The 14,098-nt window shown below is 39.8% G+C and overlaps 1 protein-coding gene across 2 annotated transcripts in view; it reads left to right on the top strand.

Annotated features, from left to right (window-relative positions):
- The window catches only part of LOC148655326 (ankyrin repeat- and BTB/POZ domain-containing protein 3-A), a 176,166-nt gene that overhangs the window by 114,748 nt on the left and 47,320 nt on the right, over positions 1–14,098 (top strand). For both annotated transcript variants that reach the window (XM_088645841.1, XM_088645840.1), the window contains exon 2: positions 1,083–1,232. In XM_088645841.1, coding sequence (XP_088501967.1) covers positions 1,083–1,232 — 150 coding nt within the window. The remainder of the gene's footprint in view (positions 1–1,082; positions 1,233–14,098) is intronic.

Below are 14,098 nucleotides of genomic sequence, written 5' to 3'. Positions count from 1 at the left end.
CACAAAACCTGACAGGAAGCCAGTGTGAGGACTCCAGGATAGGAGTAATGGGATCACTTGCACTAGACCTGGTCAGGATTCTGGCTGCTGAATTTTGGACATACTGGAGTTTGTTCAATGTGAATTTAGAAACCCCAGCGAGTGGAGCATTACAGTAATCAGTTCAGGAGAAGACAAATGAGTTGATGAGCTTTTCAGCAACAGTTAGCGATAACATAGGCCTGGCAATATTTCTGAGGTGATAGGATGATATTTTGACAATATGTGGGTCAAATGTCAAACCTGAAACAGATATCGCCCCCAAGTTTTTAAATTTAGACTGAAGCTCAAGTACAGTACCAACCACAAACAGGGTTACAACATTGATGGGGGGGTGGGCCTGGGTGCAAATAAGCATGACTTCAGTCTTGTCACAATTTAGATGAGTCGTCCGTGTTTTTTTGTCAGAGATGCAATTACAGAGAATAGAGACAGCCACATGTGTTAGGTTTGGTAAGGATGTAGATTTGAGTATCGTCAGCATCGAAATGATAGTTGAGGCCATGTGATCTCAAAAGCTGGAAAAATGTAAATGCTGAAAAGTAAGGGGGCCCAGTTCCGAGCCCTGAGGAACACCAGACTGAACAAATCCAATTTCAGACCTAGATCCACCAAAAGAGACAAAGTGACAGTGCCCAGTGAGGCAAGACTCAAATCATTTAAGAGCAGTGTCAGAAACTCCAAACGCAGTCTCAAGAAGAGAAAGTAAGATATCATGTTTAACAGTGTCGAAAACGGCACTAAGATAAAGAAGACAGAGGATAGAAAGAGAACCAGAATCAGAAGCTGTTAGTAGATCGTTAGTGACAGTAACGATACTGTAAGAGCCAAAGGTTTTTCTCACTCTCTTGGCATCCATCTGAGTAGATGATGACTGTCTTCCATGATTGTATTATCTGTGGGCTTGAAGGTGGCCTAACTGAGATAGACTCTCTCTCTTATCTGATAATTGCATTTTCTCTGCAATGAATGAATGGAGTCTGTCACTGTCTGTTTTTTTTTATTAAGCATTCATTTATTTTTCATCTTCTGTGTAATTTCAGGGGTTCTCTCCCTGCCGGACAGCCTGAATCTGCACAGGGATCAGCAGAGGTCCAGCAAGTCTGGGGATGTCCACATGTACAGCCAGTCGGAGCTGAGGACCATTGAGCAGTCACTGCTAGCCACACGCGTGGGGAGCATCGCTGAGCTCAGTAAGAAAGGAGCATTTTCCTCAACCCCCGCCCATAGTGTCGCTCCCTCATCCCATGTGCAAAGCTGTTTATTCAACAGCCCAGCTTGTGTGCGAATCCAGCTTTGTGGAAAAGGTTGTTGAATTTGTTTTGAAATTGCTGCAGAGCCCTAACGTTGTCCCGAACCTCCTGCAATGAAACAGAGTTTCATTAAAGCTGCAAATCCCTAGTATTATTGACAAATGTCAGTAAAGGCTTGATTTAAATCCTGATGGAAAGTCATAAAGTGGACATTCAAATTAAACACAGTTTGTTTGCCACAGTCAAGAAGAAAAGAGAAAAAACACAATAAAAGTAAATAAAATGCTTAAAGAAGATACAGGACAAACTGTAAGTCAGTCATAGGACTTAGTAACAAGGTGAGTTTTAGGTTTAGATCTGGAGAGAGTCAAAGATTTTTCATTCTCGAAGAGTTGGAGGAAGAGCATTCCATAACATTGGAGCGTCAGAAAAAGCACAGTCACCAATAGTGCCACACTTTTAATTCTAGGTACAATGAGCAAAGGACCAGCCTCCACTGAGTGGAGCCCGAAACGGAGATCAGAAATGTATGATGGATTATCCAGAGTCCTATAAGTCTGTAACAAGATCTTATATTGAATACGTGACATCATCAGTGTAGAAATTTGAGCAAAGAAATGATATGCTGTCAGGGTCTGGTGTGAGTCAGAAGTCTAGATTTAGAGTTTTGTATATATTGCAACTAAGTGTTAGGGAGCCCATAGGGCAGAGAGTTGCAGAAATCATGCCTTGATGATATAACGCATTGAATCAAGCACTCAGTTTCGGATATTGACAGATGCCTAACGGCATCATTATTTCTAAGGTGAAAAAAGATGTCTTAGTCAACTTTTTCATGTGGAGCTCAAAAGACAGGAGAGGATCAAGTACGACCACCAAATATCTGACTGTGGCTGACACTCGAATGAGGAAGCAATCCACCATTACTGTGAACTGTTTTTCCAGTTGAAATGTGTTTCCCGCCAAAAAAATTGTTTTGTCAGTATTTCATTTCAAGGAGTTCTATGTCACTAGAGCCTGATGTCACACAGACAAGGCATAATTGAAAGAGGCAGAAGATCATAGGGGGAAGAGGTTTTAATATAGATCTCAGTATCATCTGCATGACAGTGATAATGAAGGCCATGTGTATAACAAGCATACAGTATAGGTTATATGTTTGCGTATCATCTGCAGAGAGAGAGCATCTTAAATGATAAAAATCAGTGGGCCCAACACTAAACCCTGAGGCACACCGTGATTGACTGGGGCCATGGGGGATTTATGAGGACCATGGGAAACAAAATGTCAGATATGAGCGGAACTAGTTAACTGAATACAGTGCCACTGAATGATTGCACTGCGGTAAATGATTGCAGGCAGTAGGTATGCAGGGAAACACAAGTGTTAGGATTGAGAATTTGTTAGCAAATAGACAACAGTGGATTTATATAAGAGTGACTCGTGCTCTTTTCAACTCATATCATTGATCTATATTAATGAAAAATTATTAAACGTGTTACAGTAAGTTTGCAGATAATACCAAATTAGGAGGATTATTAAAACACTGCGGCGGAAGCAAATTAAATTTAAAAAGATTTAGATAGACTTAATGACCTGGAAAACACTTGGAAAATGATGTTTAATGTAGACAAGTGCATGGTTTTGCATGTACAGTAAATAGCAAAAACATAAACTAAATGCAAACTGAGAAATTCTGCTCTCGAAGAGGCTACTATTCTGTAGACAACGTGGGGGAAACAGTTAAAAAGGTCAAATCAAAATGGTAGGATATTGTAAGAGGGCAGAGATTCAGTAACAGTGGAGATCCTGGTCTCAACCACTTTCCCCAGAATGCTGTGGGGATTGAGCTGTTGCAATCACCTGACTTCATTGAAGAAAAACAATGAAAAACACCATTTAAAAAACAGGAAGTATATTCTAATTATTCTAAATATGGTCTTCCTAGTACATTCTATTATTTAACCACAACATCAATTGTTCTACACTTTCAGTTTTGTCTCCTAATATTCCGCTTGCATTTCTTATTGCCTTCCATTCATTTTCTAGAGTCCTTGTTCAGCATTCTTAAGGTTTTGTTAACATTATCCCACACATGACTGTACATGTATGTAAAGTGAACACATCTCTGTTAGTGTAAAAGTTTTATTTTTAAATGCTAGCCTAACTGTTATTATGTACAGTATGTAAAAATCAAACCATGGACATGTTAGCTCTGGTACAACCATCCGTTTTTCAAGAGCCTGATGTCACACACATTTTTCAAGGGAAAATCAAGTTTCTTAATTTTATCATAAACTCTTCATTTACAGTTGCAGTTTCCCCTTTAAACTCTGAAGGAGGATCAGGATTAAAGGAGGAAACCATTAAGGATACGCAAAATTTGAACATATATATATATCAGTTATTTTAATGTTTTATATACTGTCTGTGAGTATATGCAATGTCTCCAGGAGGTTAAGAGGAGGTTTGAATATGAAAGGCTGTTATTAAACATGTTCCTCAATCTTTAACCTTATCAGTTTGTACTTCAGGCAGCTTATAAATCAACATAACATCCTCCTTGTACTGAAGAGTTGAAAACCCTTCCTTTCATTCCTCAGCTCTAGATCACTCCACTGAGTCAATTGACCTAAATTACCTCTGTTTCCAGATCTACAGCAATGAAGAATTTCATATTACCTATACAGCCAGGAGAGGGTATGAGTTATATAATGCTGGATCTTTTGTGGGGAATTAGTTAGAAACTCCTATCTCAACCTCAAAAGGAGAACTGTCAGCTGGTACACACTGTGCTACCACAGTGTACCCTTTGGCTCAGCTATGGGATTCAAAAATCCAGGGACACAGATGGGGTGGTAATGCAATAAGGTCAACAAATCCATAATATTCTGCTGAAACGTGTAGTTCTGGGAGTTTAAAGGCAACGCAAGTCCACCAGTGCTTCTGAGCTCTAGACAAGGTTATTGAACTAGAGATAAGGTAAGAAAACATCATAACCATATTATTCCTAACCCAACAAGAAACCTGCACCTGGGCATTCCCCTTCGTACACCATATAATGGACCGGGGCAGTAAAAGATGACATGAGAGGTTTTTTTCAGCTGGAAGATGCATCCCAAAACTCCCACTGCCTAAGACAATATGATGTCTACTGGACAGGGCCGCCCTCTCTACAAATGTGCATGTACTTTAATACACACTGTTGCGTTCAATGACTTCTTTAGTCCATTTTCTGTTTTTATCTTAAAAAAGTACTGTATATACTTTTTTTTTTGGCAGGGTTTTTTTTTGTTATGTGTTGTATGTTGCATCGCTTGCTGCTTAAATTACCCCACTGGGGAAGAATAAAGTATTTTCAATTGAATTGAAAGGGGCATTCTTTAAAGAAACCCCCCCCCCAACAGACACAATTTTATACATATTGTATCAGCTCTCGGGCAACCTGCAGTGGCAATTTCTTCTGTGTCCCCAGTGTCCAGGATTAGCTGGATAACTACAGTGTGGTAGGAGTCTAGGAAAAGCAGAGGTCTTACATATACAGTATCTTGGAACCACTGATCAATGTGTGAGTGGCATGGTAGTGCAGTGGTTAACATTGCTGCCTCACAGTGCTGGGTTCAAAACCAGACCAGGAGCGCTATTTGTGTGGAGTTTGTATGTTCTGCCTGTTCACATGGGTTTCCTCCAGGTGCTCCTCTTTCCATGTCCAGAGACGTGCTGGTAGGTTAATTGGCCCTGGTGTGAGTGTGTCTCTGTATCTGCCCTTTGAAGCACTGGCATCTTTCCAGGGTGTATCCTGCCTTGTGCCTGTTGCTTGCTGCTACTGAACCTGGTATTAGATAAAGGGGTTAGAAGATGTGTGGATGTTAGATGTGTCATCGCACTCTGATATTAAGATTCAAAGGTTCATCTTTCAGAATGAATGAGTTTCATGTGGGTCTACTTGTGGCATGATACTGTAACGCTCCGGGGTTCGCATGGGCGCCCTCGCCGCTGCCACCTCAGGTCGGACCCCCACCATCAGGGACTCGAACCCTGGCCTCTGGCATCACTCAACAGGGACCCAGCCTCTTGAGCCAAAGGGAAATCTCCCATCAGCCTGGCAGCTGCGGTCCCTGCTATCCACAGGGAAGGGCGGTGACGTCACCACTCTGGAAAGCCGGCTCTCACAAGCAATGGTGGCCGTATGCGTTACAATATCAACTAACCAGTGACCCAAAACTTTGTTCAATATGATAGGTATTTTGGTAGGCTCCATTTATGCTAGTTTTTTTATGTCGGAGAAGTATATTTTTGTAAAACATAAAGTACACCTATTTGAGTTTAATCAAATCTGAAAATAATCACCCAGGGATTTATTAACTTCTAACACAGCGAGGGCCTAGCTTTAAAATCAAAGATGTGAGCGCAATTTATATTTTCTTTGTAACTTTGATCTCCTCCTTGTAAGATACCTGATAATGTAAATTTATTATCTTATTCTTCAAGATACAGGCAGTGATTCAGCAAAAGCCGGCAATTCAGACAGCACAAGGTTGTGTTCAGTTCATTCTCTACATCTGTTCCACAGCAGAAGATAGATCTCAGACATTTACAATACGAATTTATAAGTCCAGCACATGGTTCTGCAGCAGTATAAAGCCCGCATGTAAGCAATGTTTCACACAGAGTGAACCTTCAACAGTCATTTGCACTCAAGCATAGTAAGATTTTGCAGACTAAGACTGTGGATCTGTGTATTTCTGATTGAGTATGTTTATGGGTCCCCTGCTGTTAAGACCATATTAGTCAAACACAGAATTATTTTTATCTGTTCTCCCAGGGAGCATGTGACTTGTTTTCCGAGTTGCTTCTTGTCGAGAGCCCTGTTTGGTCTTCAGGAGAAAAGCTGTGCGGTGCTCTCATTCAGTGGGTACAAGTGGCAACTATGTGGGATTGCATTTAAAATTGAGAACAGGAGGCACTTCTTTGCACAAAGGGTTGTGGGAGTAGGGAACAAGTTACCAAGGCACGTTCTTGAATCTGTTGAGAAACACCTGGATGAAATCCTCGGTTCAATTAACTACTAGCTACCTACGGGCTATATGGGAAAGGGTACCTGAGAGGACTGTGCTTCATTTGTAAACTTTTCTTAAGTTCTTATGCTGCCTGAGGCAGAAGATCTCAAATCTCCCTCCTCAGAGGCAATTAAGTGCTGTACTGTAATGATGAAGTTTGGTGCTACACTGCCATGAATGACACTAGGCAGAGCAATGACAGCATCTTCAGGCACAGTGTAAATCCTGCAGAAAGAGGGGTCTATCTGAACATCTTTGGTTTGTTCCCAAGGTGCCATCCATAAAACCTTTTTTGGGGGGAGAGTTTGAACTATCTGGAGTAGAAAACTAAAGCCAGTCTTGACCAGCTGCTGCCTCCTCAATCCAGTCAGAGAAATTTATCTGACAGTTTGCATTGTTTCCCACTGTTCTCTGGTCGATCTGTTTTAAAGGCACTGTATTAATTATACCTGTTCTGTGAATGGCTATCAGGCAAGCTTCCCTTAAACTATGTATGTTATTTTAAAGAAAACAAGGTATTGATAATATTCATGATGTTTTTACAGTACTGCTGAATTCATTTACAGAATGGGACATTAACCCTTCATATGATCTTTATGGGACATGAATTTAAAATTCAGAACAAGATTCTTTAGATATGCTTTACCAAAAGGGTTGTAGGAGTATGAAAGTGTGAAGCCACCCAGCCATGTTCTTTTAAAAATATTTTCTTGATACAAATGTTGGTGAAGTGACGAGGTTCTACTGTATAGGGCCTCCTGTTAAATTATGTGTGTTAAATTATTTAAATAAAGGGTGTTTGGGATTTTAAAAGTTTCTTTTTTATTTTAATGTACAGCATCTGGGATCTAAACCTGCTTTTGTCTTGAGTTCGATATTAGATGTTAGATGATTAAGCTTTTATCAATATATAATTTCTATCAACATTTATACACTAATCAGTATTCAATTGAAATGACTTTGGAAAGTGCTTGGGCTGTTATTTTGCTTTCATCTTAGGGGAAATTACAAAACATGCATTTCCCAGGTGTGATGAAACAGGGATAATCCATTTTTCCTTCATGCCCAACACTTTGTGAAGAAAGTTATTTTTTTTACGTAATGCTAAATCTGCAGTCCTCTTAGTTGACTGCCTGTCTCGGTGCAGCTCTGCACTCAAAGCTCTGAGGTATTTAGTATGCTAGTGCCTAATCCTGCTTATAATGCTGATGCTCCTGTGTCTTCAGCCTGTCTTGCACACATCCCCAGTTGAGCTGCACACACCATTTGAAGATTTCATGGCTCTGTTCTCTCCTTTTTTGAAACTGTCAAAGCCATGTACTTTGCACAGTCCTCTCAGGTACCCTTTCTCCCCAGCATAACAGTTTTTTCTGTTTCCTGAAGGCCATCTTCAGAGCCTTATGCAATTTCTGGATTCCCTCTTCAGGCATCTTTGTCAAATGGCGTGTTATATACTTCTCTTGCTATTCAGTGACTTAAAGGTACATTCAAAACCAGTGGCGCTGTTAATGTGGGTACAGAATTGCAAAAATGTTCAGGTGTTTGTCTTCTTAAGTGGGCTTCTGTATGTTCTAGCTAGTACAGGCATTCGCTCTGAGTTCAGGCTGACTTCTGCAGTTTACAAAGGGGCTACCCTGAGCCTGGGTCACGGCTCTTGCTGATTGACCAGGTCTTCCCCAGTCAGGGGAATTCCAGCAGGCGGGGAGACAATAGGATAGGGATGGGATTAGTTACCCAGGACGTCCTCAGCTTTCTGGGAAAGACCAGCATCTGTTAGGAGCATGCAGGTTTGTAGTGACCTCATTGAGAGCTGTGCCACTCCTCCATCCTGCAGCAGTAATCCAGTCAGCCTCTGCGGAGCATACAGCACATCAATAGAAAAGAGATTCTGCAGGTGGGTGTGTCAGAGGAACGTGGCTGCGCATCTCGGTTTTCGCCACCCTCTATAGCCAAGTCTTAAAATTGTAGTTCCAAATTGCAAAGGCTGGCTATAGAATAAATTGCATGCTGGACATTAAAATATGTTCTAAAAAAATAAATGTAGCATGAAGAGCCTATTACTCCAGACTGGCCAACAAACTACAGAGTGTAAAAATGAAGATATCTCTAGAAAGCTCTGAATGATGAAAGTCCTTGAGTTCCAATGGTATGCATGGAAATCTTAATATAAATGTTGCATGTCAGGACAAGCACTTGCATAATTAATAAATAGATTGCGCGCTCCGCCTGCATGGGCTTTGGAGATTGGCGTGAGAATCTGAGCAATGCTGCATTCTCATGGACCAATTAAACACTCCCTTGACCAACTTGGGCCACTTGCTGTTGGCAAGCACAGCTTTTTATAGAGCAAATTGTTTGTAGGACTTTCAGTCTTTCTTGCCAAGCCCATTGTCTCACCATTGTAGTCTGCTTGAAAGTGTCTGTTGCAGCTTGAAACATTTGCCCCTGTGTGGAGAGAAAGAGGGGCAATGTGGCTAAGGTGCTGCCTTGGGGTGACATATTACATTAAAGATCCAATGGTGCAGTTTTACAAGAGAAGAGATGTTACCCCTGTAACATCTATTTGGAATTGCCTGTATCTTGGAGCGGCTTGTCTAATTACAGACTGAAGCCCTCTTCATGTTTTGGTAGCAGTTTTATGTTTCATTGTCACAGTATCAATTTAGAAAATAAAAATAAGTTTAGAAACAGGTCACAGTTTTGACAAGTCTTAATTGTTTTAAATGTTTGGTTTCTGCCTGTTTGCATAGAACACCCAGTGTAAAACAAGAAAATGATATAACAGGAATCTGAACATGCATAGCTCCAGGCTATAGTTAAAAGCTTATGAGGGTGATTAATTGTCAAGGGCAAAACTAATGCCATTGAATCGTAGGTCAGCTGCCCCAAAAGGCAGCGGTGAGCCAAGGAACAAGAATTGTCATGTGCCATGAAAACAATTAGCGCTCATTGACAATAGTGGGAAAGTAGCAGTCAGCACTGCTGCCTCATCGTGTTGGTTTCTGGGTTACATTCTATACTGGGGCATCTACCGTGTGGAGTTTGCATAGTTTACACTCACCTTTCCAAAGACATGCCAGCCACGTTAACTTGTGTCTGTGAATTGTGTGTGTGCCCGTGTACTGGTGTCCCAGCTTGGGTGAAGGCCTGCCTTGCTCCTTCCACTTAAGGGATATGCATGATTGTCATGACCTTTACCGAAACTAAATGACTTCACATAGAGGACAGATGGATGATAGTAAATGGCACACATACTGTTACTATGTTCCTTACTTTTCAGAATTTGATTTTGATTTGGTTACTTTCACATAACACATTCCATATACCACGTATTCAGACCCTCCTTATGGTATTCCATTCTGTGAAATTACAAAATCTTGCATGCCTATCTTTTTGAAACTTCACATTTTATCCGAAACCTGCTTGCTCAGATTGAAGATTTCTAAGGGTAAAATAATTACCAGTAAAAAAAAGTGATATATATCGATTTTATATGTACTCATCCATGTGGACTCAATATTTGGTGGCTGCAATTACAGGCACAAGTCTTATTGTAAAAGTCAGCTTTGCATGACCACCTGGTGAAATGTTTGCCCACTCTTCTTGCTAAAGCTCTTTCGAGTTGCTTGGGGATTGCTTACGGACAGCAGTTTTGAGTCTACAAATTCTACAAATTGTCAATGGGATTCATGACTTGGCCACTCAAGAACATTCAATTTCTTATTCTTAAGCTACTCCAGTGATGTAAGACTTTATGAATAGCAGGAAAAGCTCAGAAACTCCCATGTTGATGAAATGCTCAAGTGCAATGAAATGATATGTTATAAATAAACTGAACTGAACAAATAAACTGAACTGATGAGATGGGATACAGTAGCTGACCTCAGGTTGGCACCAGAACCCTGCTTTTGTTTTGTTTATTGTTGTTAATCCCTTCTGTGATTGGCTAATTGGATGTAATTGGATGTCACCGCCCTCTGAAATTGAAACAGTGTAACTCTGCTGTGGTAGTCATCTGCTGTCTAGGGAGTAGTTGGAGCCTGCGAATCAAGGTCACTGAAATCACATTCCAACACACAAACAAGGAGGGCTGCACTCATCACAAACACACAGCCCTTGAAGGACAGTGTGTGCTCTTCATCTCGCTCAAGTCATTGCAGGATTGCAGTGCTAGTTGGGCTTGAGTAACTGAAAAGAGTTTACAAACTGAGGCATTACAGGGGGAAAAAAATGGTTAATTTTAAAAATAGAAAGGAAAAACAGTTAACTTGTATTTTTTGCTGTAACAGATGGCAAATGTTTATTTGCTGTAGCTCCCATTCTCCTCCTAAGGGGAAAAAAGGTTGACTAAATATGAATGGAAAAAAATGTTCTTTTCCTTCATCTTTTTGATTAGATTATGACATTTGAGGTCTTTAGCTGCAGCTTTGCTGTTGGCAAGGTTTCTTCTCTCAGGTAATCCTCTCAGTAACGACGCAGTCCAGAATAAGTCAAATGTGAAGATGGCAGTTACATTAATTTAGACCCAGGCCATTGCAACCTGATCTGTTTCTCAGGGGCTCTGCTCATTAAATTGTATTTGTCTGTCCTAATTGCTGGAAAAGGTCAGATTAATCTATAATTTAGTACTGTAAATTTGCAAATTTGATCGCAAGGAAAGAAACCGGAATGAACATTTAATCAAAATTTCCATACCATAGTTTCCAGGGGATGATGATTTTCTTAAATGCAGTAAGTCCCCTGACACCCTCCCCCTCTCCTAATGAATTTCCAGTAACAGATCATTTGACGTGTTTATCAAGTCTTGCCGCCACAAGCTACTCAACATGCTGATGGACAAACACCATTGGCAGAATTCAATGAAGTAAACATGGGTACTTTCTGCCCACAGTTATCTCAAATAGCTGTGCTCTGCCTTTCAGTTAATGCAGATCAGGCAAGACCTGATTTGACATTCCTAGTCCTGCTTGCTTGTGTGAGAAGTGGAGCTTTCCCTGGTCTTACTGGGATTCAGTCCCAGTGCACAGCTCCACTCCCTAGATAGCTGGCAGCTTCAAAGGACTGGATCCTTTACCCAGCAGAGCTTTTTACACTGTTCAGGTGTCAGAGGTCTGTGACATCACTTCCGTAACTCGCTCAGAGTCTTTGTTTCATCTTTACGGTCAAGAGTTCAGAGACAGAAAAAAACGTGATTCTGGGAGACCAAACTGGAGTGAAGGAAAGATTCTGAAACACGCAGAAGCTATTGTCAAGGAGAGATACGAAAGTGAACTCCTAGGCAGTGGCTGTTGTGTTTGTCAGCTTCAGGGTGGAGTTTAAAATAAATTCAAAACTGCTCATAGGTGATATTTATGTAAATCATTTTCAGAAAGCCAGTGCTAGTTTGAGTGGGACAATATTATTGCATATATATTGCAAGACATTAATCAATATAGTAGGCAGTATTGTTCACAAACTATCATGTTTTAACGTAATGTTATCTTGTATACGTGCAAACAGTATCTCATTTTAATGTAGTTATCTCATTTAAATGCAAAAAGGTTTGTGTTTAAACACAATATTATCTTGTTTAAACACAAACAAATGTGTTAATAAGCTTTCATGCCAATCAAGCAGCTTTTTTAAGGCTTCAATTAGGTAATTACTCTTAGCTGGAATGAAAATGAGCAGGTGTGCGACTCTCCATGACCAGAATAGGGAACTCCTGCCTTATATGCTCTGGTAAAAAAAAATTGACCTTACCTATGACCTCTGACCTTTGCTGAAATACTGTATACTGTATATGGCAATGGTTACACTTTGACACAAATAGGAAATCATACTGTAAACAGTATGTTTTGTATAAAAATGACCTTGTGCATAACCTTTACATTTTCCTTACACTAATATGAAAACCTTGCTTATATACAGTAGCATCATACACAGTGCAGATAGGGACATGGTTACTATGGACCACTAATAAGAATCCATAAATGATCTGTCAACAAATCACATTTCCCTTGACCTATATTACATTTCAGATGCAAAACTGTCTTGTAACTCCTTTCATAATGCGCAAAGGGTAAGGGTTACTATGGAATGCATACCAGAAAACGTGCAGTATATACTCTATCAGACAAAAACACCCTACCCATGACCTCTCACATTTCCTAAAGGTGGATGTGTATTGACTTGGCTCCCGACCAATGAAAATATCTAAAGATTAGTCGCAAGACAAACCTCAATAGTATACTGTAGGTCAGGATGTGGAAATATACGTAAGAGCTCCTTGTACATTTTCTCCACTTTTATTCCAATACAGGGACAGAGAATTTGGAAAGTTCAGTTAATATTACACCCCTACTACTAAATATTCATCTTTCTTTAATCAGCTGGGAACACAGTGATGTGCATAATAACAGAACAAGGATTTAGTGCCAATCGACTGTTACTTTTAATGGGAAATGGCTGTAGTTATGAGGATGCAATGAAAAAATAAAAACTATTAAATCTCTTCATCTTTAGTGTGTAAAAGCAACATGACCCTCAAGCATGACCTTATAAACATACAGTACCAAACGAGAGTGGTGCATTTTAATCATTAAAAGATTGAGTGTTCCTATTACCTTTTTAACATTTTAAGGGTAATACATTTGTTTCTTTAAGAAAAGATTAAAATGGCCTTGATTAGAATTTTGCAATACATTTTGAAAAATAATATCACAAGGCAGAATTCCTCTCATCTTTTCTGAACTGATGCCAAATACAGTATGAATCACTTGAATTCAGATTCATTTTCAACTACAGGTAGATTCAAACTCAGGTCGTCAGACACAGAAGTGCTGCATATCCACAATAGATACATTTTAAATAATTAAAATGTAAAGCAATGCAAAGCACATTTTTTTCAGCAGATTTCTAAAACAAGGCATGCCATTTTGTGAACATTCAAATATTTTGAAGAATCTTCATTGTCAAGGAAACAGTTTGCTGGGTCAGCTTTCCTTCAAATTAACAGCATTTCTCTCAGAATAAACACATAGATGGGTTCTAGTGAATAATGGTGTACTTCTCCAGACAGTTAAAAAAAACTAACAGCATCTATTCTCCGCTCCAGAATAACAAACAGCATCTGACATACTATATTAAGAATTCTCGCCTTTGCAGTTCTGCTCTGTTGATTTGATCACTTTCAGGATAGTCTAGCTACAGCCTGTATGGTCAGGTTGAACAGGACATTCCCTGTCTGTTGACCAGATGAAACCTTGTGACAGGTGGGTTAAAGGACTGCTCGTTGTAGTGGACAAAAGCCAAACTTTCTTTTCCTGGAGCTTTTTCTACATGAAAAGAATGTTAAATCAGTATATGAGGTGGACAAAAAATGAAAATCAAAAATATTCTGTGCACACCTGTGTATTTTGTTTCATTCATGGAACCCATGGGGTTCTTAATTCTAAGGACTGAGAATAAATATAACACTTCTAATTCTACTCATGTGCAAGCAGTCAATATGTAGTCAGTGTAATATTTTTGCTTTACAGTCAGATGCAGAGAATAATGAAATATTTGATTTGCTTCCGTCTATTTCAGGAAAGGCAAATGTGGCCCAGTGGAAGTTTGCCAAGATTTTCCAGTGATATGTAAGGTTTCCATATGGCACAAGTACAGTAAATAAGTTTGTACTGTGCAGGTTTTCGAGAGGGTTGCTGTGTAATTGAAAGAGACTAGCACCTTTTTTTTTTGATTTGGGAGAAAAAGTTTAAAATA

The sequence above is a fragment of the Lepisosteus platostomus genome, chromosome 9 (assembly GCF_059453375.1).
Source record: "Lepisosteus platostomus isolate fLepPlt1 chromosome 9, fLepPlt1.hap1, whole genome shotgun sequence".
NCBI lineage: Eukaryota > Metazoa > Chordata > Actinopteri > Semionotiformes > Lepisosteidae > Lepisosteus > Lepisosteus platostomus.
The sequence above is the reverse complement of the archived record's forward strand: the minus strand, read 5'-3'. Positions and strand labels throughout refer to the sequence as shown.